At 57.0% G+C, this 26,642-nt stretch overlaps 11 protein-coding genes and 1 non-coding gene across 12 annotated transcripts; 5 read left to right on the top strand and 7 right to left on the bottom strand.

The window, feature by feature from the left end:
- Positions 1-1,087: 1,087 nt before the first annotated feature.
- BCV69DRAFT_284805 (hypothetical protein) lies at positions 1,088-1,545 on the bottom strand. The gene has a single exon (XM_025493176.1). The coding sequence runs from the start codon at positions 1,490-1,492 to the stop codon at positions 1,289-1,291; it is 204 nt and encodes a 67-aa protein (XP_025345989.1). The 5' UTR covers positions 1,493-1,545; the 3' UTR covers positions 1,088-1,288.
- BCV69DRAFT_284806 (hypothetical protein) lies at positions 1,406-3,807 on the bottom strand (the record flags this gene model as incomplete). Its single annotated transcript, XM_025493177.1, has 2 exons — positions 1,877-3,807; positions 1,406-1,732 (listed from the first exon to the last, which is right to left on the bottom strand). Coding segments are annotated over exons 1-2 (1,840 nt in total), but the record flags the coding sequence as incomplete, so codon positions are not given.
- Positions 3,808-4,024: 217 nt separating this feature from the next.
- BCV69DRAFT_314390 (DUF339-domain-containing protein) lies at positions 4,025-5,247 on the top strand. The gene is made up of 2 exons (XM_025495111.1): positions 4,025-4,189; positions 4,274-5,247. The coding sequence occupies exons 1-2, from the start codon at positions 4,071-4,073 to the stop codon at positions 5,148-5,150; spliced, it is 996 nt and encodes a 331-aa protein (XP_025345991.1). The 5' UTR covers positions 4,025-4,070; the 3' UTR covers positions 5,151-5,247.
- Positions 5,248-5,697: 450 nt separating this feature from the next.
- BCV69DRAFT_64254 (hypothetical protein) lies at positions 5,698-8,134 on the top strand. Its single transcript, XM_025495422.1, has 4 exons — positions 5,698-6,030; positions 6,145-6,375; positions 6,480-6,939; positions 7,265-8,134. The coding sequence occupies exons 1-4, from the start codon at positions 5,941-5,943 to the stop codon at positions 7,642-7,644; spliced, it is 1,161 nt and encodes a 386-aa protein (XP_025345992.1). The 5' UTR covers positions 5,698-5,940; the 3' UTR covers positions 7,645-8,134.
- A 17-nt stretch (positions 8,135-8,151) lies between these two features.
- On the bottom strand, positions 8,152-11,031 carry BCV69DRAFT_284809 (acid protease). Its single transcript, XM_025493178.1, has 2 exons — positions 9,703-11,031; positions 8,152-9,615 (listed from the first exon to the last, which is right to left on the bottom strand). Exons 1-2 carry the CDS (start codon positions 10,751-10,753, stop codon positions 8,471-8,473), a joined length of 2,196 nt encoding a protein of 731 aa, XP_025345993.1. The 5' UTR covers positions 10,754-11,031; the 3' UTR covers positions 8,152-8,470.
- A 341-nt stretch (positions 11,032-11,372) lies between these two features.
- BCV69DRAFT_284810 (hypothetical protein) lies at positions 11,373-12,497 on the bottom strand. The gene has a single exon (XM_025493179.1). The coding sequence runs from the start codon at positions 12,295-12,297 to the stop codon at positions 11,761-11,763; it is 537 nt and encodes a 178-aa protein (XP_025345994.1). The 5' UTR covers positions 12,298-12,497; the 3' UTR covers positions 11,373-11,760.
- A 274-nt stretch (positions 12,498-12,771) lies between these two features.
- BCV69DRAFT_64299 (ARM repeat-containing protein) lies at positions 12,772-16,924 on the top strand. The gene is made up of 3 exons (XM_025495423.1): positions 12,772-14,299; positions 14,368-16,539; positions 16,624-16,924. Exons 1-3 carry the CDS (start codon positions 12,842-12,844, stop codon positions 16,819-16,821), a joined length of 3,828 nt encoding a protein of 1,275 aa, XP_025345995.1. The 5' UTR covers positions 12,772-12,841; the 3' UTR covers positions 16,822-16,924.
- Positions 16,925-17,026: 102 nt separating this feature from the next.
- BCV69DRAFT_252194 (GroES-like protein) lies at positions 17,027-18,358 on the bottom strand (the record flags this gene model as incomplete). The annotated part of the gene is made up of 4 exons (XM_025490464.1): positions 17,027-17,810; positions 17,886-17,986; positions 18,085-18,126; positions 18,227-18,358. The coding sequence occupies 4 exons, from the start codon at positions 18,356-18,358 to the stop codon at positions 17,027-17,029; spliced, it is 1,059 nt and encodes a 352-aa protein (XP_025345996.1).
- Positions 18,359-18,789: 431 nt separating this feature from the next.
- BCV69DRAFT_262906 (MATE efflux family protein) lies at positions 18,790-21,568 on the top strand. Its single transcript, XM_025490727.1, has 2 exons — positions 18,790-19,049; positions 19,129-21,568. The coding sequence occupies exons 1-2, from the start codon at positions 19,022-19,024 to the stop codon at positions 21,384-21,386; spliced, it is 2,286 nt and encodes a 761-aa protein (XP_025345997.1). The 5' UTR covers positions 18,790-19,021; the 3' UTR covers positions 21,387-21,568.
- Positions 21,569-21,647: 79 nt separating this feature from the next.
- BCV69DRAFT_t39 lies at positions 21,648-21,756 on the bottom strand. Its single transcript has one exon. It is a non-coding gene; the product is annotated as a tRNA-Tyr (tRNA).
- Positions 21,757-22,694: 938 nt separating this feature from the next.
- On the top strand, positions 22,695-23,428 carry BCV69DRAFT_273355 (GTP cyclohydrolase I; the record flags this gene model as incomplete). Its single annotated transcript, XM_025491003.1, has 2 exons — positions 22,695-22,929; positions 23,016-23,428. The coding sequence occupies 2 exons, from the start codon at positions 22,695-22,697 to the stop codon at positions 23,426-23,428; spliced, it is 648 nt and encodes a 215-aa protein (XP_025345998.1).
- A 162-nt stretch (positions 23,429-23,590) lies between these two features.
- BCV69DRAFT_300991 (hypothetical protein) lies at positions 23,591-26,505 on the bottom strand (the record flags this gene model as incomplete). The annotated part of the gene is made up of 3 exons (XM_025494513.1): positions 23,591-23,704; positions 23,804-24,597; positions 24,675-26,505. The coding sequence occupies 3 exons, from the start codon at positions 26,503-26,505 to the stop codon at positions 23,591-23,593; spliced, it is 2,739 nt and encodes a 912-aa protein (XP_025345999.1).
- Positions 26,506-26,642: the final 137 nt, after the last annotated feature.

The raw sequence follows: 26,642 nt of genomic DNA on the forward strand, positions 1-26,642 counted from the left end.
ATAGGACAGCACGGGGGACAAGGGGACAGACAGCGATCCACTTTGACAGGCAAGCCGGCATCTCGTGGCGTTGGAGGAGGTTACGCGAGGGGAGCCAGCATGCACGGCAGAAGCAGGAGCTCAAGCAGAGGCAGAGAGGCACACGCAAAGGCAGAGGACAAGAAAGGCGCAGGAGCGGTGGGGGCTTCTCTCGAGTGCGACGCGCTGCGCCTTCTTTTTGACGTGTCGTCCCCGCCTGAGCAAGCAAGCCTTTACGCCTCCTTGGCCATTGCGTGTCTCTCCCTCAACATCTTTGCATGCTCGCTCGCTCCCTCTATTGTAGGACAAACGGCGGAGCGGGAGGGGGAAAAGGCAAAAGATGGTGGGTGGCAGCACGACAGACGGACCACCTTTAATCAACGGGACATTTCTACAAGGGGAGAAAGAGGCGTGGGAATCGCAAGGCACCATTCGGAGCTTGAGGGCCAAGTGGGGGGTCAGTGCAAGGCAGCGCAGAGCTACTGTGTAAGAAACGTGGCTGGGACTGACTGTCTGACTGATCGGTCTTCTGAAAAGAAGAGAAGAGGTCGGTCCCTTCACGGACTGATCATCGGCTTATGGTAGATCACTGCAGCCTTCTTCGTTAACCTCGAGAGAAGGTCGCGCCAGAAAGGTTTCTTCTCTTCAATGCACTGCACTTGTCCACTGCGAGGAATCAGGCCGTGATTCAGTCAGGCACGCGGCATCCCTGCCCTGCCGCTCCCCCACCCCCACCGGCGTCTCACATCCTGCACGTCTTGCAGCCGAGAGAACAGGACACCCCTCTTTCCTCTTCGCTTCCATCGCTCCGCCTTTCCTATTTTGGAAGGTAGCAAGAATACAAACGTCTTCGATAGAATGTGAGAGCAGATGCACAGCATGACAGGAGGAGCGGCGGTAAGAAGCTGCTTCGATCGAAGGGGAGAGAAGCGACCTTGTGTGTTTGTTTGCTGTGCCGGCCCTCGGGCAAAGAAGACCGAGGTGGGCGAGACTGCATTTCGCGGGCATGGGCATGGCGGACTCCTCACAGCTCACTTTCGACAGCAGAGACACACTCTACAGACAGACAGGAGATTTTGTCGAAGTCACTGATGATTGAGAATGTCTAGTGTTACATGACGAATTGATCTTCTATCTTTTATCTTTTGCATGTGATGCCATCGGCGCAGACCACACACCGCCATCACTCGCATCTGTGACAGTTCGCTGACTACCTCATCCCTCGGTGTCTCGCATGGCCAATTCTTGATGCGAGCGCGCCCGTCTGTACTCACAGAGCATGCCGATACTCGCATCCCGCCTCGTTGCAGGACCCTTCGATGGCCTCGACAGGGCACCATCGCCGCTTACCTTTCCGTGCCTCTTTCGAGGCTCCGTTTGGCGAAAGTGCTGCCTGCGGAGAGACCTGGCCTTTGAGGAGCGTAGCTTGAGTAGCGTGTGGAGGGGAGATAGACGAGGAAGGAGAGATCGACATGTTGGATGACGAGGAAGGGACAGACTCGGCTGTGGCGGACTGCAGGGTGAGCTACAGACGGGTGCAAAACGGGATGAGGAAGGTGATGACGACGACGACGGATCGGGAAGAATAGAAGGGAGAAAGGTTAGGTCAATATCCCCAGCCCAAGCAGAGACCTCAGATGCACCGTATGGCAACATATTGGATGGTCCTCCTGTGAGCGGCCTGTGGAAGGCCGGCTTACCTCTGACTTGTCGACTACGTGAAAAGACAGTCGGCAAGCCAGCAGGAAAGAAAGTCGGAAGTTGTTAGCGATGTCTTCTTACGAATTCTGTCGTCGCAGAAGACGGGAGATGTTGCAGGGCCAAGTGCCAATGCTTCTTTTACGGCATTCCCACGTACCTTCCTCTCTCTTTGAATCTTCGACTTCGCCCCCAGACTTCCGAGCGCTTGACGTCTCGGAGAGGGCAGCTGCAGCTGCCCTCTGCCTAGCCTTCTTTCTTTGCCTCTTGAGCCGTTTGGAGCTAATCTCCTCGGCAGGTGCGATTTGGGGTTCAGCAAACGTAGCGTCCGATGCGGGCGCGGGAGCTGACACTGATATCGATGGTTCGACATCGGGCGCTGTACTCAGATCTGCCTCATCGTCAGCCTTCCTCTTCAGAATGATTGGTGAAGGAAGGGTCTCGTCTGACATCACCGGATCGCTCTTGGTCTTCCTCTTCATAGCCTCGAGCAGCTTCCTCTTCTGCTCGGCAAGTTGAGGATTTAGGACGAGCTTTCTGGTGGAAGGAGCCGAGGGGGAGGCGGACGCAGTCTCGGTGCCCTCGGCGTACTCTCCTTCTTCGAGGTCCTCGCTCGGCTTGCGTAGCGTTGTAGGAGCCGATGACGGCGAATTAGATTGCGCCGTGCTGCCTTCCGCTGGCTGAAGGGGTTTCGGAGAGGGCTGCGACGAAGTCGATGCCGACGGTTCCGCCGACGAAGAGGCGAAGGAATCTTTGGGTTGACCAGACTCTACGGGACTTTCAGCGCCTTTCGAGATGCTCCCACCGTACTCGACTGGCAAAGCAGCCATCACGACCTGGTCCCCAATGATGGCATCGGGAACCGATTCGATTGCAGGCACAGAAGGTGTAGGAGCTCCATTCTGTCTGACTTCCTGCTGCTCGCCGAGTTCTACTGTCACTGCTTCTCTAGCCTTCTTCCTCGCTGCTTCAAGCTGTCTGATCTTTTCCGTCATCATCTTGATCTGGGCTTGCTTCTTCTCGTACTCTGTACTCTCAGCCGAGTGGGGAGCCGGCGATGAATTCCCGCTACCGGTTGCAGAGATCAAAGCTGGCGGTACTCCCTGCGCTTTCTTCCACAAGATGGCAACATCCTCAAGTGTCTTGCTACGAATGGATTTTCGGAGTGATTGACTCGAAGTCTCACCCACCTCGTCTGCATCATCCTCTTCGTCACTTGAGGCATCACAGTCTTCAATCACTACTCGACCGGTTTGCGAAGGAAAATTCGGCCTCCGAGCTGTGAAGGTCGGAGTCCCATAGCGACGGCGTGGGAACGAGCCGGGACCACTGTCATGATAGTGGTATGAGGAGGGTCCTGCTCCCGATGATACCAGCTGCGACTGTCGTCCGACCCAGCCTTTTGGGCCCGTGGGAATAGCGGATGCAGACGCTGGCGCAACGTAAGGCGCTGGCGGATAAGGATGGCTGTTCAGTTGGAATTGGGAAGATTGCTGATACGGCGCCGTCATCGGAGGTGGTGGGCCGCTGTAGTAGGGAGGCGCGAACGCAGGTCCGGGGTAAGGTGAAGAGTGAGGGCCATTATGATGCAGATGATGAGGAGGCGGAGGATAGGTAGCAGAAGCTGGTCCAGGAACATACGCTGGTAATGGAGCCAACGTCAGGGGCTCGACACGCTGTTGAGGCTGAGGGGCGGAATACAAAGGCGCCTGTGGCCAGGACATCTCGTAGGGAGAGTGAACCTCATTGTTGGGCTTTGAAAGGCGCGAAGTCGAAGCACTTGACGATACGCCATTAGGTCGAAGCGATGGTAGAGGAGCCTCCAGGTCGACGTCACCCGATGGAGCAGCTAGGGCATCAGAGTAGGATAGCACCTGACGTCGCCGGTCCATCCTGACTGGAGAGACGCGAGCGTCTTGCGCTCCTCAGCTTGGCCAGAGCCAGGAGTGTACAGGCTGCGGGGGGAATGGGATTCCGACTAAGAGGATTTGCTTCTGTCCCGATTGCGAGCGATGGTCACAGATCGATCAGACGGGCTATATGCGGACCTTTGGGTGAGACTGACGTTGATGAGGAGGTTTAGGAGCTACAAGACTAGAAACACGGTATAGTAGTCGCCTTCGCCTGTGCCTGTGCCTGACCAGGTACGAAGCCACCTTCCGATCCGGCTGCCGCGGCTTGACTGGCCTTGGCTTGGCCATGTGCCTTTGCGCGTCGCTTACGTTTCCGTCCCTCCACCCGCTTATTCCCTGACACCAGCAGCGGGACAAGCGTCTTGAAGGGTATTCACATCTTCTGATCAAGAGAGCTGATTGAGATCACCTGGCCATATACCACATCTTCTCCTCGCCATCATGTTCCGATTTGCAGCTCCCGCCTTACGCAGCCAGCTGCGAAGCGCTGCCACAAAGGCTGCTCCGACAAGGTCTTTCGCAACATCCCATCGATTCGCCAAGGACAGCAAGACGCTCAAGTGAGTACCCCCAGCCCTTCGTCTATATTAGTCATTCTACAGTAAGTGGGGAAGCTGACTTCTCATCTCATTGACCTAACACAGGAAAGGAGAAGTCGATGAGCATGCTCGCATCTTCGATCCAGATTCAAGGGCAGGCACAGCAGCAGCCGCTACCTCCGAAGGCAACGACTTTGCCAAGCATCGGCCAGTAGACACATCGGCCCGCCGGAGTTCACAGACAGACAGTGGCGCTGCTGGACAGACGAGGACGGCTGCAGCTTCAAGTGAACGTACAGGCGAGGTTGATGAACACGCTCGTATCTTCGATCCAGACTCGAGAGCAGGTACAGCAGCTGCAGCTACTTCCGAGGGGGGCGACTTCGCCGAGCATCGTCCGGTAGACACATCAGCGTCCAGGAGCTCACAGACAGATAGCGCTGCTGGCGGACAAACGAGGACAGCTTCAGCTACTTCGACTCCAGCGTCGAGTAGAGACGCAAGCACTGGTACCGATCCGGGCTACAGCGCTCCCTCTTCTTCCTCGGACCCCTTCCCCATGCCCTTTTCCAAGGGCGTTGATCTCAACTCGGCATCACAGTCTGACTCGTTGGAAGACTTCGGAGCTCCTAATCGAGTGCCTGGCCGAGAGCCCGGCGACGAGTCTCGCGAGCAGATCATTCGACGTCTCATCTACCAGACGCGCAAGAGGGGCATCCTGGAGACGGACCTACTCATGTCTACATTTGCCTCAAAGGAGCTGTGGGACATGCCGGACAAGGAGATTGCTGAATTCGACAGACTGCTCGACGAGCCGGATTGGGACATCTACTATTGGTTGGTGGACAAGAAGCCTGTACCGGCTAGATGGAGGGAGAGTTTTGAGACGGAGGGCAGGCTGGGCGCACGATTGAGGAAGCACACAAGGAACGAGGAGAAGGAGGTGAGGTGGATGCCGGATGAGCCGCCTGTTGAGAAGTGAGGGTCGGCGAAGGAAATGATTAGGGCGCCTCCTAGCATCTTGGCTTGGACACTGAATACCTTTAATACGATATATGATCATACGAGCAGCCTTAGACACAATTTTGGAAGCCCTTCTCGTGGCCTTGTACATCACCTGGCGTGTACGCGGCGGCGTCGTTCTCATCCTTCCTTCCTTTCAGCTGCTGCTGCCTGCACCTGGCCTTCTTTCTCATGCCGCCCGGCTGCCCTTCGTCATTTCTGAGTTTTCTATCATGCGCCTCGCACCCCGCCACGCCTGCGCCTGCGTCTGGCAGCAAATGCCCTCGACGGCGTCTCTGGTGCGCCTGCCGAGGGGATTCCTTCCCCGCACTTTTTGACTGGCCTTGCCAGAGTTGCCTGTGCTGCGAGAGTCGTCTGCTGCCCCTCATCTGGGGAAGGAAGCACTTGTCCGTGGGTGCAGCGGTGTGGTGTGGTGCGAGTCTTGTGCCGTGTGCTCCTGCGCCTGACGCCTGCGATGATGCCTAGGCGCTTCCTGAGACGAGGTCGGACGCCGTCTCTGAACCCCACTGCCTTCGAACCCTTTGCCATCCATCAGCTGCTGCGATATCCTCCCCCGGTCCTCCTCCTCCATCACTTTCTTTGCCCGGTATACCTTTCTTCGTCCTCTCTCATACCCTTCTTGTCTGTTATTCGTATCACATCACTTCGGATACCCTCCGCCCCCACGTCAGGTGGGCCTCCTGCCGTACTCTCTCTGAGACGGTCTTGCCCTTCCCACTACTGCTTTCCTTCGTACTCTCTTGCCCAGCATGCTTGGGTTCCTCAACAAGCTAGGACCGGGGTTCATCATCCTCATTGCCTTTCTATGCTTTGGGGCTGCCACGATCCTTCAGCTAGTCGTGAGTGTCTCTCTCCTGCGCGAGATTGCGGCTGCTAGGATCATTAGTCGCTCTGCCGACCCTCATACTGACATGTCGTATTGCCTCTGATCGCTCCCCGCCACCTCTGCGCAGGTCTCCATTGGGCTCCCTACAATCTCGGGTCTCTACTTCATGCGCTTCACTCTGCAAGATCTCGGTCAGACAGTCACCTTTGGACTATGGACCATCTGCACTGACCTCTACTTTTCGAATGCACTGATGAGCGACAATGGCATCACATGTCAGCCCGTCAGTCTGGGGTACGAGGGCACCCAGTTCGGGGCTATTGCCCAGTACTTGCTTATTGCGCCCGTGGCAAAGGCCGTGAGTACTGCTGCGAGGCGCGACGGAGCGAACGTCTGGCAGAGCAGTCACTTACCCACAACCTCTCTCTCTCTCTCTGCATACTGTTCTTCTTCACTCCTCAGCTCGTTGTGCAACCCATTGCTTGCGGTTTCGCCGGTCTGGCCACCGTCGCTTGCGTTCTGCACCTTTGCACCAATTTCCTCCTCTGGCCCTTCATCGCCTTCCTCGCCGGTGCACTGGGCGTCCTTGCCTTTGTCTTTGAGATCATCCTCTTCACCACTGCCCGTGTTCGCCTGAACACCTCCGGCGTAGAGAACTATCTTGGGCAACAGATCTCCTCTTCCACCCTAGGTCCAGCCATCTGGATCCAGCTTGCAGCAGCGGCTCTCGTTGCCTTTGGAACGCTGTTGAGTTGGTCTGCCTACATCAGGAGGAAGGTCAAGAAGTCGCACACTGGCAAGATGGGCACGAGTGTCAGAGGCAGCGTGTACGACGAGAGCTCGGTTGGATCGTACAGGCAGGAGAAGCCTGCAAAGCGAGCAGGTCTATTCTCAATGGCCTCTACCGCCCCCAACAAGAAGGGCAAGCCGAAGGGCGGCCTCCTTAGCCGTTTGCGTGGCGGTGGCAATCAGGACGATGAGAACGGTTCCGCCGTTGCCATGCGTAACATGGCTGCACCTCTCGCTGGCGCTGCCATTGGCTCCAAGAGGAGCAGTCAGCACGACAAGAGAAACTCCAAGAGCAGCGCAAGGACAGCACGAGTCTCTGGCACTCGAGCTGGTTTCACAGACTACTCTGGACGGCGTAGAGCTCGTCATGCCAGCATGCCCCTACCGTCGTCGACGGATCGTGGTGATCGATCACGTCGCTCCAGCGGTACTGGCGCCAATGGCAGCAGGACGGCAAGGACGGCCGCTCTGGCCGGTGGTGCTGCGCTGGGTGCTACAAGGTCGAGCAGGAGCGGTAGCAGCGCAAAGGAGGCTTACTCTTCGCGCAGACACTCGAACCAAGATGACCTCAGGAGACAGCGTAGCAGAAGAAGCCAGGACAGCGATGACGATGACGACGACATGTTCCACGAAGCCGACGACGGTGGAGACCGAGCCGACCTGGGCTACCTGCTTGGCTCTCGTCCTTACTCCTACCCTGCCGGTCGCTCAAGGGAAAGCGTTGACCGTCGTTCCTCGGACCGAGACCGTTCGCGATCCCGTCCCAGCGGCGAAGGACAATTGCGGGCGCGCTCCCGCTCTCGCGATCCTCGTCGTAGCAGCGAGCCATTTGCCGTGAGGCGCAAGCCTGCTCCCGCACTAGACCGTGGAAACGGTAGCGGTAGTGGCAGTGGCAGTGGCACACGTCGCACTAGCGGTGCTGGCGGTGGAGGTGGATCGGGGTATGGCTCCGGGTACGGATCTGGGTATGGCGGACGTGCCGAGACGCGCAGTTCTGGCATGTCCAGATACGCATCCGAGCCGCTACGAGAGGCAGATGATGATGGTGGCTTCATCAGTCCCAGAAAGGGAAGGAGATCAGAGAGGTATAGCGCTCGTATGGCCGAGGGAGGTTGGGATTGATCGATTGGTGTATGTGTGCGGGTATGGGTTTTCCTCTTGTTTTCACCTTGGTCTTTTTCGTGCGCATTCCTTGTACTTTGTACCTTCTCTGATTCTGAGTCTTCTTGGACTGGATTGCAATTCCGATTCACTTCTGAAGCTACACAATCGCCTTCACCGTACCGTACCGTTGACCGCTACCCTCTCTTTTTGATTCAGGAGCAATTGCATAGCATGCTTTGGTATGGTTTGGTACGATATTTACTAGCCACAACGCGGCTCAAGACAGTAGCTGGACAAAGTGGGTGATATTGGGAATACATGTACAGTACATACAACAAGAGACGAAAAGGGAGGTCAGAGCGAGGGGTGGAAGGGGCTAAAGGGGAAGGGGGGAGGGGAGCAATTATCGTATCGGAGAGAAGGGAGGGGGGAGCCAGAGGCGAGGAGCAAAAGAGAGAGGGCAGAGCAGGGCAAGAGCAGAAGCACAAGCGAGCCAAAGAGGGGGCAGTGATAGAAGCAGGCGGCTAGCTCAGCCCAGCCTCACCTCACCTCACCTCACCTCACCTGGCAACTCCCTCGCCATGATGCGCAGCACTACTTCCCCTCTCTTCCATCTCGATCTCCACTCCCCCACCATTACTACCAGGAGGCCCCTGCCTAGGCTGAGCAGCCTGTCTGTCTCTCTCAAGGGAAGGGTGACGTCTGAGGTACTCTCGCTGGATACGCCTCGCCTCACCATATCCTCTCGAATCGGTACTCTCCGTTCCAAATCCAGAAGGAGTGGCTGCCCCACCCGCATCTGCACCACCGTCTGGACCTGCCACGCCTCGATTGAAACGGGCAGGACGACGTGCAGAAGGTGATCGACCTGGCTGCGATGGCGACTCGGAGAAGAGGTCTGCGTCGTAGAAGCCATGCAGGAGGGCAGCTTCTCGGAGCTGAGCTTGCTCTTTTGCCGAGAGAGACACACGGCGACCCTCGTAGTCGTCGTAGTCTCGACTTCCTGCACCTTCTGCACCCGTGTCTGCCCCGAGGGAAGAGGAGTCGCCGTCCCCCTCACCTCCACCAGGACTCGACCGAGTTGCAACGCCTTCACGGCCCTTTTCTGCCGGCCAGACGCCGTCGCCACTGCCTACACCATCCTCTCGGGCTCCTTCCCGGGCATGTCTCCTTCGTGCGATGAAGAGGGTCAGGAGAAAGAGTCCGATGATGACTACGACAGAGACGACGATTCCAATTGCGATTCTCGCTCCCGTGTTCAGCCCACCTGAGCTGCTCGAAGAGGAAGAGCCGCTGTACGATACGCCAAAGGCGGCATTGTCCCCCAGCTGCTCGTTGCGCACACGCACAGCGTCAAAGTCCAAGTATGCTTGCGTGAGATCCGTCGTCATCGGACGAAGACCTACCGTGGGGTTTGCACACTCGGTACCCTCTGCTGCTGTGGTGTTCGTTGAGAGTGCGGGTTCGCAGGAAAAGACCGTGTAGACGTTGCGTAGAAAAGGGGTGCCGAGGATGATGTCGGCTCCTGCGGAGGACTCGGAGGAGAGGGCAGATTGGAAGGAGCCGATACAGCCGTCGGAGTCCTTGCCAATGCCAATATCGGAGTAGGATTGGTAGAAGGAGGCGTCGAGTGGGTGAATGGGAACAGAAATGCCCGCCGAGAGGGAGAGAGTCATGTTCAATGGTAGGTCACAAGGGACGTAGACTGTGCGATTGGAGATGGTAGGCGAGCGAGAGAGGTCAGCTGACAGGCTCCCAAATTCTCATTCGCCTTCCACTTTTGTTCACTCACATATTCCATTTTCACCAGGACCAATCCTGTTCCCGCTAGCGTCCACAAAGGCTCCATACAATGCATCCAGCATCGAAGCCGGCGCATAATTCAACGAGCTCCCCGAATCCAATACGACGGTTGGTTCCACAGTCTTCTGCCCCGCAAATGAAATGGGGATAGAAGACGCTGTTCCGGTAGCGTTTGTCACGCTGAGACCAGTGAGGGACAAGGTCCAGTGTTCGTAGCCGGTGCTCGAGGTGGCTGCTACGGGCTGAAAGGTGATGGAGGAGTACTCTGACTCTGGGAGGTAGGTGGAATCTACACCACCGATGGTCAGGGACGAGTTGGCAGTACGACCCCCGCCGTCGGAGGGAAGCCTTTCCAGTCCCAAGGAGATGATGCGTGGCGTGGAGCTCGATCCACTCGAAGCGTCCCACAGCCCTGAGAGGACGCTGCCTGTGCTACCGACTGTGGTGAAAGTATTGCTGGTGCCACTTGACGGACTGAGTACATTCTCTATTGCCGAACTGGATGGCAGTGACAGCCCCAGCACTCCCGTCACATTCGTCTTGTCAAAGTTGATGGTGTCTACTTGACTTGCGCTCCCAAAGGCCTGACCAGCCAGCGAGCTCTGCCCAATTGCGAGCGAGGAAAGCGTGTAGATGGTCCCGCTAGCGCTTCCGTCAAAGTATGTCACGTTCCACTTCTGATTCAGCGAAGAAGACGATCCGACGTCGAAGGACTGCGATGGGCAGTCCCCATCACATCCTGGAGCCGCGAGCCAGATGTCACCTGCGCCAGTGTCTAGGACGAGGTTGGCGATCAGGTCGTTGGGTAGGGTGATGGGTACGTTGTATGCCAGCTGCTCATTCAGGAAGCCATAGGAGAGGGCAATGGAGTTCTGCGATGCGGGGAGCGAAGTCGAGGTGATCTGCGATGCTGGGATCTGACGTCGCAGATGAGGCAGGCTGGAGTCGCTGGATGAGAGGGCCCGCTTACGACGGGGCTGGCGAGGCAGAGTGCGCTTTGACGATGCTCCTGGATGACCCTCAGCGTAGATGTCCACCATGACGGAAGGCAAAGGTAGACGGCGGCGAGGAGGAAAGCGCTGAAGTGTGTGCGAGGCGAGCTCAGGGCTGGCCTCGCCGCGGGTGTTGTGATGGTGAGCGGAAGCTAATGGCGTGCCGTGCGCGTGGGTGAGTGAGTGAGTAGGCAGCTCGCTTTGCTAAGCTGGATGATGCAGTCGAGGTGGAGCAACGAGGCAATGCTGATGAAGGTCTTGCCAAGGGGAGCGATGAGTTGGATGCTGAGGATGAACGTGACTTGGTACAGACGCTAAGATCTGCCTGCCACCCAAGGAACTCACCCGACCCATTCAGCATCCAACGCTCCCTCTGCGTACACTCGCCCCTCAACGGCACAGGCGGCAGAGGCGAGCGGCATGAGGCCAGTGGGCGGAGTTGCAATTCCACGGTCGTCAGGACGACAATCGCGGAACAGCTCTCTGCACTCCGCCTCAGGAGGAGGGGGGAAAAGCAACGCAGCGCAGCCAGGCACACACACACACACAGGCACACCAGCATTCCGCGACACAGTGGCACGCACGCACGCACGCACGCACAGGCATGCAAGCAAGCCAAGGACCACGCCCCACCCCACGCACTCACTCTCACTCTCACACACTGGCGCAAAGAGTAAGGTTACATTTGTGAACAGAACAGAATACAGAAGGTGGTGCCCACTGCTTTCAGCAACGGCAAGCGGCACCCCGAGTGATTGTTGGTACAATTACAATACGTCAAAGCGGGTAAACAAAAAGAGAGGGCACCTGGTGGCCGGCATCGCGCCGACTGGCGGTGCAGAGGAGCCGTCTTGCGAAGCGAGAAACGAAGAGAGCGTCCCCTCAGCTAAGGTAGTGCTTTGTACGCGCGCACTTGACGATGGTCGATGAAGTAACGGAGATCAGAGGCATTCCATTTGCCGCTGCACACTCTCGCCTGGTATATTTATGCAGCAATGACTGCACTATGGGTTGCGTTGGTTGCCACTGTCTTTTGCTAGTCGGATCCGGTCCACTCATTGGCCGCCCCACTTGAGGGCGCTAATCCCTGTTATCCTCCTCAAGCCCTGCCAGTCCTCTCCATCCTCGTCATAGTCGACGAATTGAATCGCTCCCGTCATGAATGCAATGAGAATCGAGATGAGCCAAGCCCACATGAACGCCTTGGCGAATCTCGCCAGGGCGCGCCTTCTGGCGATGCTTGGGTCCGCGGTATAGAGGAGCACAGGCGGCATGGCGGAAGGAGGTGGCATGGGCGCCACTCGCATGGGATGGGCAGAGTGGGGATCTTGGATGTAGACGATACGATGTGGGGCTCCTGGCACTGGGGCATGCACGCCATAGGACCCTGCAGGCTGCGAAGATTCAGCTAGCAAGGGCGGCGGTGGCAGGTGGCGGTTTTGTGAGGATGCTTGGTTGTGTGCTGCAATCGACTCAGCAACCGCTTGGTCGTAGGTGGGAATCTCACCGCCTTGACTCTTGCTGTCGTCATGTGGAGACGACGATGGTGGCGGGGGCTTGGCCGCTGCAGGTTGGGGTGGCTGGAGAGGCATAGCAGTGGATGCTTCGTGAGCTGCTGAGTAGGAAGTGGCTGGGGGAGAATCGTATCCTCCGTCGGATGCTGCTGACGAAGAGGACGACTGAGAAGCGAGCGTACAAAGGCAATCGTCGTCGGTGAGGATGGTGGTGAGAATGAGGAAGCAAGGTCAATTGCAAAAAGGAATTCACTTTGTCTGCTAAGCATGGCCACAGGTATAGGGCCATTTACTTGGTCGCCCTGGCTGCGTGGCTGCCGTCGGCTATGTCTTTCCGAAGGGGGGGACGGCCCTGCTGAGCAAGTTTCCGTGACTCGGTGCTCCACCTGCGCCTCCGCATGCCATCCTTTTTCTCCTTTCGGCCGTTGCCTCCGGCCTTCGGAGCTGCAATGCGGATCTCTACATCCGCGCCGCCTCTTGCCCCCTTCCGACTCCGACTTTTGTCTTGGCTCGAGTCCATTCCACCCCCGCCTCGTGATACCCACGCGCTTCCGTCGAGGCTCAGGCGCATGGCCCTCGGCTCTGCACTCCTTCTCGCTCCGCTCACGAGCAACACAAGGTCATGTCTGGCGATGCATCGCCAACAGGCAGTGATAGTCAGCATGATCTCCAGCCACCAGGTCAGAAGACTCTCCTCGACGAGGGCGGCGGCGGCATCGTCGATGAGACCGACGATGCCAATCTCTCACGCTTCTCTCGCGCTGCAGAGTTCCTCTCACTGCTGAACCGCTTCCTGGCCAGCAAAGACGACAATGCTGTCGCTTCGACGTCGACATCGACGCCAAAGGACAAGCTGCTATCACAGCTGCGGGCCATTCTCGATGACTATCAAGAGCAGTCCTACCTCCTTGATCCTCACCTTGAGGCGATGGTCATGCCTCCTGTTCAAGCGTTGCAGCGGGCAGTCAAGAGCCGGCGCAACCTCACCAGCGACAATGAAGACGTCTGTCGCATCGCTCGCCTCTTATACTCTTACGCCAAGGTCAGAGGCTACAAGACGATTCTGCGCTTCTTCCCACACGAGGTTGGAGACGTGATACCCACTGTAGAGGCTCTTCGGCACTTTCAGATGCAAGAGGACAACACATCCGATACCTGGGAGCTACGCTACGTCCTGCTCCTTTGGCTATCTCTAGTCTGCATGATCCCCTTTGACCTCAAGAACTTCTCTGCAAGCATAGCCGATGAGATTGTTGTCATCTGCCAGACATTTCTCGAAAGTCCGGGTAAAGAAAGGGACGCAGCGGCGATTACCCTTGGTAAGCTCTTGCAGCGCAGGGATACCGCTCAGACGCAGCTACCTGCGTACATCAAGTGGTGTCAAGAAAAGCTCTCCCCTCAGGCCAGACCATCGCCCTTCCTCGCTACGGGCATCTTCCAGACGCTCTGTGAGATCCTCAAGAATCCTAGCCCGCACCTGGTTCAGCCGCACTTTGAACAGATTCAATCGTTAGTCTCGCTGGGAGAGTATGGAGAGGAAGACTCAGAGGCTCTGAAGAGACTCAGATCCAATGGCTTGGTGAACAAGCTGCGTGGAAAGCTTGCGACGAGGATGGCTTTGACGCTTCTGCGGCCGAGAAAGAATGGGCGTGCAGTAGCTAGGAGATTGCTAGGTGGTGGCAGTGGGAAGGTTGGGGCCGCATCACAGGAACGAGGGACGGAAGGGGCGCAACAGGAAGAGGAGGACGAGGACGACGACGATATACCCCCATCGATCGACTCCTACATCTCGCAGCTCCTCCGAGGTCTACAAGACAAGGATACACTCGTCCGTTACTCGTCCGCAAAAGGACTAGCGCGGATCTGCGAGCGGCTCCCGGGCTTCTTCATCGATCAAGTCGCTGAGGCTGTGACTGACTTGTTTCAAATCAATGTCTTGACACTCAACGATGGGAGTCAGGACTACAGCGCCGTTTCCGAGTTCACCTGGCAGGGAGCTTGTCTAGGCCTTGCCGAAATGGGCCGTAGAGGGCTGCTCAGTGAGGCGACACTGGGTGAACAGCTGGAGTGGGTGAAGAAGGTAAGTGTGCGATGGCAAGGCGCTCAATATGGACTCGCAGATTACCGACCTTCCTCCTCTTCTCGCAGTCCCTCTTCTTCGACATCCGGCGGGGATCTCACTCCATTGGCTCCTCCGTCCGTGATGCCGCGTGCTACGTTCTGTGGGCCCTCTCACGTTCCTACCCATCCTCGGCGCTCATCCCTCACGCCCTTTCAATCGCTCAACACCTGATCACTGTCGCTCTCCTCGATAGAGAAGTCGCCATCAGGCGAGCCGCTTCAGCAGCTTTTCAGGAATGCGTGGGCCGCTGGGGCCTCTTTCCACACGGTATCGCCGTGGTGGGTAAGACCGACTTCTTCTCCGTCGGAGTGCGGAGAGTCGCCTTTCTAGAGGCTCTCCCATTCGTAGCATCCTACCATGAGTATCGACCATTCTTGTTGGAGACGTTGCTGCACAAAACCGTTGTACATTGGGACCCAGCTATGCGAGAGCTGGGAGCAAAGGCAGTGGCCAAGGTGGCTCAGCTGGGCTTGCGACGGATTGTGCCCGAGATAGTGCAAAGGCTTGAGAGCAATTGCACCTCCAGAGACTCGGTGATACTCCATGGCACCTTGCTGACCCTCGCCGAGGTCGGACGGCTGTGTAAAACCCTCACTGAAGATGCGAAAGAAGACCCGGTGCTTGTCGCTACGCAGCGCAAGATCTTCGCTTTGCTCGACGTTGTGCCGAGGACTACTTTCCGGTCGCTAGGTGGCGCTCTGGTCCTGGAAGCAGCATGTGGTTTGATTGCCGCGACGGCATCGAAGCAAGCGCTCGACCATCATACCTCCTCGGCGAGTCCACCGACGTATGACATCTTCATCGACGCTGCCCTCGCTCGTCGAGAAGAGGTGGTGCACGCAGCCGCTGCCTCTGCACTTGAAATCGTCAGCCGGCTCGTCGACTGTAGTGAGCGCGTGATCAAGGTCATTAGCGCTCCCAAGGTTTGGAGAGCTTTCAGTCCTTCACAGCAGCAAAGCTTTGCACTCGCTCTCGGTTACATCCACTATCCCGATGAAGGAACACAGGCTGAAGAGCAGGGAATTGGGATCAAGGGACCACTGCTCCACCGCTCACTGCGCTTCCTCCTTGCGCTCGTGACGGTGAAACCTGGCAGTACAATCTACTCGTCCCACATCGAGACGCGCCGCAATGCCTATATGTCTCTTGTCGCCATTCTGCAGAGGACGGGTAACGATCTTCCGGAGCGAGTCCCTCCGCAGCTTGGGCAAACAGTGTTGCAGGCTCTAGTGGATGCCCTTTCGGACTATACTACAGATCAAAGGGGCGATGTCGGATCCTGGGTGAGGGTTGCGGCCATGCGAGGGTTGACCACATTGGTAGCGCAGTACCGGCACCTCTTCCGTGCTGGCATCCTTAAGGGTAGTGAAGATGTGCAGGCCTGGCTCCCTGAACAGCTCTTCCATGCCATTGTGTGCGGGATCAGTAAGCAGGTCATGGAGCGCATCGACAACGTACGTGTCGAGGCCGTGGGACACCTCCTGTCCCTCTACCGCCAGCAACCCGGTGAGGCAGAGGGGCTAGACCTAGAGGTCTTCCCTCGACCGCACGGACGGGAGTACATCATGCAAGCCTTCTTCCCCGAAAGCAGCTCAACAACTCTCACCCCGGACATGCAAGTCGCCCCGGAGGTGATACGCAGCCCCTCTCTCCTCTATCCCCGCCTCATCACGCTCCTCCTCATAGAGGCCTACCGACCACACTTGCTCAGTGGTCTCCTCCAAACCCTCTCCTCGCGCGTAGACGTCGCTCTGCGCACCGTTGGTCCTTCGTTGGTGGACTTTGCACTGGCCGAGGCGGATCGTGAGACGTATAGCGCGCGGGACATTTGGCGGGATTTACTGCTGGTGGCGGAGGGGAGGGAGGCGAAGATTGTCGGTGGAGGGATGATGGGGATGAGCCTTTTGCTGGAAGGAGGGCTGGTGGATCTGCTTGTCGAGCAGCGGGACGCTCGGACTGATGGAGACGCAGACGCAGACGGACATAATGATCAAAAGGGGGATGCTCCGGCTTGGCGAGAGCTCTTCGAACGATCACTGGCAGTCGCGATGCGCAACGTGGGCAAGATCAAAACGCACCAGAGGCTGATGCTCTCATTGTCCCTCGGGATGAATCTACTGGCTGTGCCGTTCACCAGTGTACAGAGGGAAGTGGTTCAGCAGGTAGTAGGGACGTTCTTGGGCCATGATGAGCCGGCAGTGAGTTCAGTCGCAGAAAAAGAGTGGTCACTGTGTTGGGTCTGCTGACACCTTACCTTCTTTGCACAATCACACGTCTCACAGATCCGACGAGCAGCAGCTGAAAAGCTCTACCTCGTCCTCACCTCCAGCGAGACACTGCAAGACGCAGAGGGTGAAGGCGCGCAAGAAGTAGAGGAGCTTCTACTGGAAATTCCTTGGAGCGAAGAGAGGGAATTTGAGGTAGAAGTCACAAAGGTCAAGGAGGGGCTAATGGGATTGATTGAGGGTCCACAGCAATGAGGAATAAACCAAAGAGGGACAAGACCTCGTATACCATGAACACAGCTTCCTTCCTCGAACGCTTGTGCGAGAAGAGAGGGATAGCGAGACTACGAAGAGTTCATCCTGAAGGCAGTCTTCTGCACTTGGTTTTTCTGTAGGCCAGAGGCGAGGACGGGGTAAGAATTTGTCAGAGTCAGACCCTTCTGCGTGGCTTCTCGTCTTCCTATCTATCACCCCAAGTTTCACTCACCTCGAACTTCTGATACCACTCCTGACACTCCTCCATCGGTACAACATTTTCCACGAATCCCTTGAACAAGTCCTGCTTCTTTTCGAGCAGCTTGAGTGCATCCCGAAATAGTGCTCGTACGGGACATCTTCCAAAGTCGAATTTGAGATTCTTGTTATAACAGTCGGGACCCTGAAGGGAGAGTGGGTGGGTGTGTACACCGCATGAAGAGATGATCCCGTGTGGACGTACTACCTCTACTGCTGTCTGCAGTGCACTTGGGTGTCCTACGACTTCGAGGGCAACATCTGCTCCCCTTCCATTGGTGACGGATTTAATCTCAGAGAGATAATCAACGGACTTGTCCTGGAAATTGAACGTCTTTGTAGCACCGTGCTTCTTGGCAAGATCCAGACGGGCGGGGATAGAGTCGATTGCGTAGACGTGGGTGAAGAATTCCGTCGCAGAGGTGATGGCGCAGAGCCCAACTGGACCACAGCCGATGACTACGCAAGTCGTTTCCTCCTTGTGTCCTGCGCCTTCGGCTTGCACCAGGTGGTCCTTGGCCTTCTTGGCAACAAAGTAGCCCGTGGGGAAAATGTCCGCCATGAGAATTAGGATCTCCTTTGGAATTGTAGTGGGTGCCTGGAAGAGGGTGGTCTCGCCCATGGCGATGCGAGCGTACTCGGCCTGGGCGCCGTCCAGGAGTGGAGAGCCGATGAGCTTGGACTTGACGCAGCGACCTGTGTGACCTCGGGCGCAGTAGAAGCATTCACCGCTGGGAGAGATCGCAAAGAGTGGACCGGTGAGCATGAATTGGACCCGCACTTCGATTCTCACTCGCCCTACTCACCAGCTGACGGTAAAGGGACAGACGACGTAGTCTCCTACCTTGAAGCTCTTGACGCCTGAGCCGATCTCGTGGACATGGCCTACCAATTCATGTCCCATGATCTACGGCACGAGGAGTACAAGAGAGGGTATGAAGGCATATACGGCACAGTCAGCTCTCGCGGTCTGCCTCGCCCTCGCCTCCCCCGCTCTTTACTCACGAAGCCAAATCCTCCCTTTTGGTGACCTCTGTAGACATGCAGCTGTGATAGGGTAATTGGAGTGGGTAGTCAGCGACTGGTCCCCATCTCTCCCCATCTCCCTGACTCGTCCAACCCTCTTGCCCGTTACGCCATGACTCACATCGCTTCCGCAGAGTGCCGCAAGCTCTACCTTGATGACTACGTCGGTAGGGTCCTGACATTTGGGGATGGGTCGCTCCTGCAGGGATACGTCGTGGGCAGCATTGATGACGATGGCCTTCATGGTGGACATTGTGAGAGTGATGTTGGTAGAGAGGAGAGAAGCGATGTCTCCTGTGCCTCTCCTGCTTCTATTTGCTCGTCTACTCTCCACTGCTTCCCCGCATTTCGGCCATGGCTGCGACCGGGTCATGAGGTCGCTTCTCGGCTCGGGCTCTCGGCTGTCGTGTGCCTGCCTGCTTGCCTTCTTCTGCCGGCCCGGGCGTGCAGCCTCTGAGCCGGAACGGAAGGAAGGAAGGCTTGGCTGAACCCTGTCAGCCGGAGTGGGGCCGAGGCCCGCCCAGCCGCCGGACCGAGGCAGTGGCTGGGCGTGGAATTTTTTGTCACGCAGCTCCCGACGAGGTTCATGCAATGACGCAGCAGGACGCAGGGGGAGAGACGCGGGAGCCAGGTGAGATAGCAACAGGAACAAACGCAGCGGGGAAGGACAGACACACACGCAGACACACACATACGCACCGAAACATTGCATTCACCTTCCTCATTTCATCGACATACCATCATAGCCATCCTAGAGTAGAGTACAAGTAGATCTAGAGGGTGGAGTCAAGCGCAGCAGATCAAACAGCAGCAGCAGCAGCAGCAGCAGCAGTACAAAAGCGCAACCTATCCCACGCTCCCTCGCTCCCATCCTTCCACCCACCACCACCCCACCACTGCATCATCCTCACACGCAATGTCCTTTCCTAATCGATTCGGCTCATGTGAGCATCTCAGCCAGAAGCGCACATACATCGTGCCACCTACTGACTCAGGATGCCTATTCCTCCCTTCTCTTTGCAGCCCCTGCCCTTCCACGAGATTACGGTCTGGTCCAGTCCACTTCCTACACCCCCTCGAGCACAATTGACGAGGAAGACTACGAAGAAGGAGACGAAGAAAGCGCCGCTAGGACACATTACCGGCGCGCAGACGACCAGTCCTCCCTTGCACCCACTGCCGACGAGAGCGACAATGACGAAGCGGGCGAATCTGCACTAAGCTCTAGCCATGGGGGGGATGACAACATGTCTCAGCTCAGCATCTCACACGCTTCCGACGCAGCCGCCACCACACCTCGGGCATCTAGTAAGACCCGTTCCAAGTCTGGCGCCAGAGGGAAGAGCTCTTCCTTTATCGGCGTCAGGGGTCATGGTAGTCGAAGAGCAAGCAATACCAGCGCCAGCGGCCACCACGATTCTGCGGGTCACCATGAGCATGGAGGCATCGCTGGCAGTCTCCTCTCCGCATCCTTCCTTCTGGGTGGGGAGCCACTCCAACCCCCTCCCTCTGCTGATCTCCGCAATGAAAGCGAAGCCGCCGAGGCAGGCGATCTAGAAGCCTGGGAAGACAACGACCCAACACCCATGCCCAACCGCTTTGCAGGCGGCCAAGATGGCTGGCTCACACGCCCTCCCATCACACGGCCCACCGAGACCACTTCGCTCCTCAGGCAGCGAACACCAAGTGGGAACAGCTATGCCTCCGTCAGTGCCAATGGCGACCACGCGTCCGCCGCTGCTCCGCCTCATCATCACATCTCCAATCCGCATGCCAGTGGTCTCCTACCGTCTGGCAGCGCATGGGCCAACATGGGCAATCTTGCGCAACCGCTACCTCCCCCGCTCGCCGTCATCGACGAGATTGAGCACGAGGCGCCAACAGATAACGTACAGCGTCGTGAGCTCTGGATCTTGACCAAGTATTCTCTGCCAGTATGGGGAACTCACTTGCTCGAGCTCTCCTTGAATGTCGTGTCGGTCTTTTCCATTGGCCATCTGGGCACCACACAGCTCGCCGCTGCCTCCCTCTCCTCGATGACGGCCAACGTTACTGCCTTTTCTCTCCTCTCTGGGTTCATCTCCGCCCTCGACTCACTACTCCCGCCTGCATTCACGCAGCAACCAAAGCGAGTGGGCGTGTACACACAGAGCATGGCCATCATCGTCTTTGCGCTGTGCTTTCCCATTGCGCTAGTCTGGCTTAATGCCGAGCGCGTCCTTCTTGCCCTAGGCCAGGATCAAGAGGTGGCTCGCCTCAGTGGTCTCTACCTAAGGGTCATGCTACCCGGTGTGCCAGCGTATGCCGGCTTTGAAGTTTGCCGACGTTACCTTCAAGCACAAGGCTTGATGAGCGCATCGACAATGGTTCTCTTGCTGGTCTCCCCGTTGAACGCCTTTCTCAATTGGCTACTGGTGTGGGGTCCAGACTCGGTGCGTCTTGGCTTCGTGGGCGCTCCTCTAGCCTCTGCCATCTCCAATTGGATCATGTTCATTCTGGCCATTGGACAATGCTACCTCACCCCACGCACGGCTTGGGGAGGCTTTTCGCTAACCTCGGCGCTCAAAAAGACGAACATGGCTCCCTGCCTTTCCCTCGGCTTTTATGGCTTCCTCGCCATCTCATCAGAGTGGTGGGCATGGGAAATCAGCTCCCTCATCACCTCGATGCTCGGCACTACACCCCTCGCAGCACAATCTGTGCTCCTCGTCTGCTCCTCCATCTTCTATCAGCAGCCATTCGCCATCTCCGTCGCAGCCGCCGTGCGCATCGGCAATCTCCTCGGAGCTCTCAAACCCTACGAAGCGCAAGCATCGTCGAATGCCTCGCTTCTCCTATCTTTGGGCTCAGGAGTGCTAAACTCTTCCCTCGTACTCCTCTTCAAGAGTGAGATTGCCGGTCTCTTCTCAGAAGACCCAGAAGTGATTGCCCTCCTCACCGGTACCCTACCCCTCCTAGCCCTCTTCCAGCTAGCAGACGCATTTGCTGGAGTTGCTGGTGGAATCCTACGTGGAACAGGTAGACAACATCTAGGAGCCTACATGAACATGTTTGCCTACTACGTAGTAGCACTCCCAATTGGCGCATGGCTTACATTCCGATACCATGGAGATGGAATGGGCCTCAAGGGAATGTGGGTAGGACTTACCGCTGCCCTCGCCATTTCTGCTGCCGGAGGCTGTTGGCTGGTCAGCAGGACAAAGTGGAATGATGAAGTGAGAAAGGTGCAGGCTAGAATGGGGGAGGATGGAGTGGCAGCGCCGGCTGCTGGCGGTCACTAGCCTAGACTAGATTAGAGCGTCGTTTGTGTTGCTTCGATGCTGCTGTTTTCATATCATTATTCTGCAGATGGTCCGGTACCAACGTAGCTCTACCTCTCCACCTCCCCTGTACTCCGTTTCTCTTCCTTGCATGCATCGTATTCGCAGTCGCAAATGTGCATCAGAAAATGTCTTCTCACACGGTTGTCGCGCCGAGCCAAGAGAGAGAATTATGATATGTCGCTCCTCTGCGTGGACACCCAATTAACGCAAAAAGAGAAGTCCCCACTCTCGGAATCGAACCGAGGGCCTCGGGTGCACATGTCTTTCGACAAGCAGAGTTTGATCAGCCAATTACAAACCCACGCTCTTCCATCTGAGCTAAGTGGGGTTCAAAGATTGATGGAGAGTGAGAAGGCAACAAACGTATATCTACTCTGTACGTCTTGGGACGACACAGACGCGGGACCAAAATTTGACCGTGCCCGTGACTCCGCCTGGGTGATCTTCGCAGGCTGCACGGGTTGCTATACTCCCGTCTGCCTGACCGTCCTATCTGCCCTTGCTCCTATCGCTCAATCGCCCACCGTTACCGCTACCTCTCCCGCCCGCATCCTCACCATGGATGCCGATGCAGAGGCTTCGTCCTTTGCCACTGGCTCGGAATACTTCAACTCCATCTTTGCTACTGCCCTCGACCGAGCAGGGATGAAGGCTGAAGATCTGCGCTCGGCTGCTGCAAGCTCGTCCAGCCCACCTCAGCTCCTCTCGTCGAGCCCCAGCAAGGGCGGCCCATCGTCGAGTGGGGCCGATGTCAATGCTTCCCAACAGCCATCAACCCTAGCCTTTCCTTCTTCCACCTCTGCAATGACCTCCCGCAATCGTGCTGCCGGCCCCGATCACATCGACATCGAAGCAAATATCTCGAATCGGCTTGGCTCCACTTCGCTTGGCAATGGAGCGATCAGCCCCCCTTCAGACACAGAAGCCGACGACTCGGAGCAATTCAATGGGATGCATGCTTCCACTTCCTCCCTACCTCCTCGAGGAGCTAGTTCGAAAGCCTCCGGCCCCTCGTCCATGTCCGCATCCGCGTCTGCGTCTGCCTCTTCTACGGCGGCACTACCGCCCAACCATGCTCGTCGCTCCTCCTCGACTCACAGTTCTCTCGTCGCCAATGGATCTCGTGCCGCGCTCTCCCGGCAAGCAGCACTGGACTTTGCCAAGATCCGCGGTGGAGGCCTGGGCACACCTACAGGCGAGCGAACCTTCATGGGCGCTTCTTTTGGTGGAAGCGTCCCCGGCACCAATGGTCCACCAAGTGGGACTATGACTCCCGTGATGGACAAAGACGGGCTAGGATGGCCTGCAAAGAAGACTCTGGACCGGCTCAACTATTCTGCTGAACAGGCAGCAGCGAATCAGGCTAGATTGGCCGGAGCTGTCAAGACTGTGCTGGAATGTCTGGGAGAGGACCCAGAGAGGGATGGATTGGTGATGACACCAGAACGGTATGCTAAAGCCCTCCTATGGATGACGAGGGGCTACGAGGAGAGGTTGAGTGGTGAGTACAGACGGGTACGCGTACTATGCACTCGTATGGTGACTGGATGGCATACTGGTCTGCTTTCCCTTCGCCTATTCTCCCAGACGTCATTGCCAATGCCATCTTCGACGAAGAGCACGATGAAATGGTCATCGTCCGCGACATTCCAATTGCCTCTCTCTGCGAGCACCACCTGGTCCCCTTCACAGGCAAGATCCACATCGGTTACATCCCCAATCGTCTTGTCATTGGTCTCTCAAAGCTAGCAAGGATAGCCGAGACTTTTGCGCGCCGACTGCAGGTGCAGGAGAGGCTGACCAAACAGGTCGCTCTGGCTCTCGATGAGGCCATTCGACCTCAGGGGGTAGCAGTCGTGATGGAGTGTGAGCACATGTGCATGGTCATGAGGGGAGTCCAGAAAGTGGGGGCCTCGACGGTCACAAGTTGTATGCTGGGCGTATTCAGGGATCGGCAAAAGACCAGACAGGAATTCCTAGAGCTGATCAGATCGAAGTAATGGCGAGGAGATAATCAGGTAGGAATTATTGCATGCAATGTAATGGGTCAAGACTCAAGAATGAGGCCTGTTGTGGATTGAGGAAGAGAGTCCGGTAGCGATGGGGGGTGTTCTACACAACGATGGTCTGGATCGATCGGAAGCTGTCTACGCGATAGTGCCTCAGCTTCTACCCTGCCCCCTCAGTGTTGGTGTTGACGTTGCAGCAGAGGCAGAGGACGAGGCCATCATCGAGCGCATGAGAGATCGGAGAGTGCGGCCGGCGTCAATGCCCCACTGTCGGTGAGAACGAAAGAGGAGTGAACGTCATCGTCAGCTCCTGCGCTCGGCCTCGTCAACGTCAATGTACTGCATGGTGTCGCTATCGATACTGACCTCTCCCGCGCTAACTTCATCACAGCACCTCTTAAACTCCTTGCTTCCCAGCACACCTTGTGCATTCTCCAGAACAAATTTCTCCACCTCGACTTGAAGATCCGCATAATAGTACGTTGCCAGCAACGTTGCGAAGGCAGAGTCTTGCGTCAGATTTGACAATAGCTCGCTCTTAGAGAGGGAGCACAAGTCGATCTGACCATAGCGATGGCAGAGCTTGTAGGTCGCCAATGGCGATGAGCTGAGCTGCGACGTGGGCGCTGGATGAGAATGAGGATCTTCCGACAGAATGGAACCTAACAGGCTGGCGTGATTCGCCTTCGGCGACTCGTGCGTGAACGGTAGCGAGGGTAATCTACGAGAGTTCGAGGCCTCCGAGCGCATCGAAGGAGGTGAAGCAGGAGGCGTCTGATGAGCCCTGCCAGGTTGAGTAGGCGAGGGTTGACTCTGAACCTGTTGGTAGTGAGAGGATGATGTGCTAACGGACCGTCGCTGCTCTCCCCCAGCTAAGCGAGGAGCGTGAGAGCAGATGTGTCCCGCTAAGGAGCAGTCGGCACCACACCTGCCTTCCTCTACCTGGAGCTCGTCGAGGCTAGTCCATGCCCAGATCGGGAGGCGGCGGAGATGTGATGATGCATGATGCAGGCGTTCACTATTTGTGAGCTCTTGGGCAGCTCTCTGATGTGAGCCTAGCCAATCTTCGTCGAGAGCTACGCTTCGTACATCTTCCTCTCTAAGGAAGTCAATTTTGCCGGTGTATAGGTAGCGGATCAAACACAGAGCAGTCGTGTAATCTAAAAGACCGGAGCGAGTGCCACAGATCAGCGCTTGATCATGTGTCTTGCACGGAGAAAGACCTTGTATCACTTACCGACATCGTCGATTCTGACTGCCCGGGCAAATCGACCACCTCTTTCGTCCCTTCCCTCCGCGAATCCAGAGGCCAACATCGTCTTGAAATATGTGCTTCTGGTGCTGAGAAAGGCACTATGAGCCCATATGACGCGATCTCTCACCACCACCTGGACTCTCGACTGATCATCTGCACTGAACGGCATTGAAGTCCCTACTGGCCATGGCAAAACTTCAAGCTCACAGTGCGTCTGACTGTCGGCGGAGTCTGAGCAAGGCGTTAGGACCACACCCCTCTCAGGAACCACCAAGGCCAGGTCGCCTGTGAAGGGACAGTCCACCAGACTAGTCAAACCATCCAGAATCGAATTGGGCAGGAATCGCCCTTCAGGCATATGGAAGGGCAAAGCCTCACTCGCCTCGCTGCTGCCCTGATTGAATTCTTGCTGAGAGACGTGCGGCCCTGTCCCAACCTGTACCACCAGTTCAATTGCGTCATTCTTGGCAATGGTGTCATTGGCCAGGAGAGTGGAGATCGAGGGAAGATCCGAGCAGTGATAAAACTCGCTATCGTACTTGAAGGTGAATGTGGTGGAGTGAGTCCAGAGGAAGTCCTGAGCTTGGCCGGCACCCAGCTGCCCGTGTCGCCTGCTCCCCCATGGGCGGATCCCAAAGAGAAGGTTGGTCGGAATGGCTGCAATTGGGGACCCATAATCCACCACCATCGAGGTCAAGAAGAGAGACAGCACGTTGACGTGCACTCCCTCTGTTTCGAAGTGGTCGCCCTCGATCGCCCTTGCCTTGCCATTTGTCCGACTGTCTTCGACCTTCTCGAAGCGCGCCGTTCGGATCAGCTCCACTTTCCATTTTCCATCGCCAAAAGTAGGGTGACTTGCCCACACCTCGCTCTTGCCAGCGCCAGCACTGACTGATCTGCCCTCGTCTCCAGCGAGTGGGGTACTCTCCACCTCGTCTCGGAGTAGGCGAAGATCGGTAATCGCCCAGGAGAAGGAGATTAGGGCATTCTCCTGGAAAGGGCTACCACCACTCCGATTCCCCATCTGAGGCCCCGACGTATACAGTGAGGAGTGCTGCCGAGGAGTACCATGCGAAGGGCCGGCAGGGCGCTGATGAAAGTGCCCTGTTGTACCGTGGTGAGTACAATGCGGTAGCCTGCAAGGTTGGGGAGATGTTGGCGGTGTGCGCCAGAAGCCTGCACTGGATGCGAAGCTGGATGCGGATGTTGTCGTGCCGTCGTAAGACCCATTCTGAGGAGCCGAAGCAGCAGAAGATGTAGAAGTGGGACTGAATGCATTCCTCGGGGCGATGCTCACACCATTGTTGGATATGGCATTCCTCCCAGAGGCCGGATTTCTATCCATCCGAGCTTCGTCGGCCGCATCGCTACTCGAGGGGACCGGAGGATTTGGAGGTCTTGGTCTCACCCCACCTCGACTGCCATTCGAGGCTGCATTTGTCAGTGGGGATGCACCCCTGGTGGCCGTGGGCGTCGAGGTCCCCGACAGCCTCTGCCCCAAGGAAAAAGACGCAGTAGCAGGGGAGGGCGCTGAGGGTATGCCAGACATGTAGATGGAGCTAGAAGCAGGGCTGCCAGACATCAGAGATCGACGCAGAGCTGAGCTTGTGGGTAGACTAGTGCTTTGCGAGGTGGATGTATGCGCCTCCGATGAGGACGCGGCGGCAGGCCCCTGTATTTGACCTGACGAGGAGGTCAAAGCAGCAGGTGCAGAAGCCCCCGGAGAGGAGCCCGGCCCTACAACCGCAGCTGTAGCAGTGCGACTTGAAGCCGATGTGCTGTCCGGAGACCTCGACTGCGGAGGTGCTGACATCAGGCTCAAGTGAGAGATAATGGTGTGGATGGTATCGCTCGCCAAGACTCAACCTCGCCCTTTCCGGCAGCATCAACATGGCGGCAGCCAATTTGTCGCGCTCAGATCACCCCCTTTTCTTTCACTCACGGACACGC

This window comes from Pseudomicrostroma glucosiphilum, assembly GCF_003144135.1.
Source record: "Pseudomicrostroma glucosiphilum strain MCA 4718 unplaced genomic scaffold BCV69scaffold_14, whole genome shotgun sequence".
Classification (NCBI taxonomy): Eukaryota; Fungi; Basidiomycota; class Exobasidiomycetes; order Microstromatales; family Microstromataceae; genus Microstroma; species Microstroma glucosiphilum.

Excerpts from the sequence above, each read along its gene's own strand:
- BCV69DRAFT_284805 (XM_025493176.1), bottom strand. The coding sequence starts at position 1,492 with ATGTCGATCTCTCCTTCCTCGTCTATCTCCCCTCCACACGCTACTCAA.
- BCV69DRAFT_314390 (XM_025495111.1), top strand. The coding sequence starts at position 4,071 with ATGTTCCGATTTGCAGCTCCCGCCTTACGCAGCCAGCTGCGAAGCGCT. Across the intron at positions 4,190-4,273 it reads AAGGACAGCAAGACGCTCAA|GAAAGGAGAAGTCGATGAGC; the intron begins GTGAGTACCCCC and ends GACCTAACACAG.
- BCV69DRAFT_64254 (XM_025495422.1), top strand. The coding sequence starts at position 5,941 with ATGCTTGGGTTCCTCAACAAGCTAGGACCGGGGTTCATCATCCTCATT. Across the intron at positions 6,031-6,144 it reads CCACGATCCTTCAGCTAGTC|GTCTCCATTGGGCTCCCTAC; the intron begins GTGAGTGTCTCT and ends ACCTCTGCGCAG. Across the intron at positions 6,376-6,479 it reads TTGCGCCCGTGGCAAAGGCC|CTCGTTGTGCAACCCATTGC; the intron begins GTGAGTACTGCT and ends TTCACTCCTCAG.
- BCV69DRAFT_284809 (XM_025493178.1), bottom strand. The coding sequence starts at position 10,753 with ATGGTGGACATCTACGCTGAGGGTCATCCAGGAGCATCGTCAAAGCGC. Across the intron at positions 9,616-9,702 it reads TCCTGGTGAAAATGGAATAT|TCTACGTCCCTTGTGACCTA; the intron begins GTGAGTGAACAA and ends CCAATCGCACAG.
- BCV69DRAFT_284810 (XM_025493179.1), bottom strand. The coding sequence starts at position 12,297 with ATGCCTCTCCAGCCACCCCAACCTGCAGCGGCCAAGCCCCCGCCACCA.
- BCV69DRAFT_64299 (XM_025495423.1), top strand. The coding sequence starts at position 12,842 with ATGTCTGGCGATGCATCGCCAACAGGCAGTGATAGTCAGCATGATCTC. Across the intron at positions 14,300-14,367 it reads AGCTGGAGTGGGTGAAGAAG|TCCCTCTTCTTCGACATCCG; the intron begins GTAAGTGTGCGA and ends CTCTTCTCGCAG. Across the intron at positions 16,540-16,623 it reads TGGGCCATGATGAGCCGGCA|ATCCGACGAGCAGCAGCTGA; the intron begins GTGAGTTCAGTC and ends CACGTCTCACAG.
- BCV69DRAFT_262906 (XM_025490727.1), top strand. The coding sequence starts at position 19,022 with ATGTCCTTTCCTAATCGATTCGGCTCAT. Across the intron at positions 19,050-19,128 it reads TCCTAATCGATTCGGCTCAT|CCCCTGCCCTTCCACGAGAT; the intron begins GTGAGCATCTCA and ends TTCTCTTTGCAG.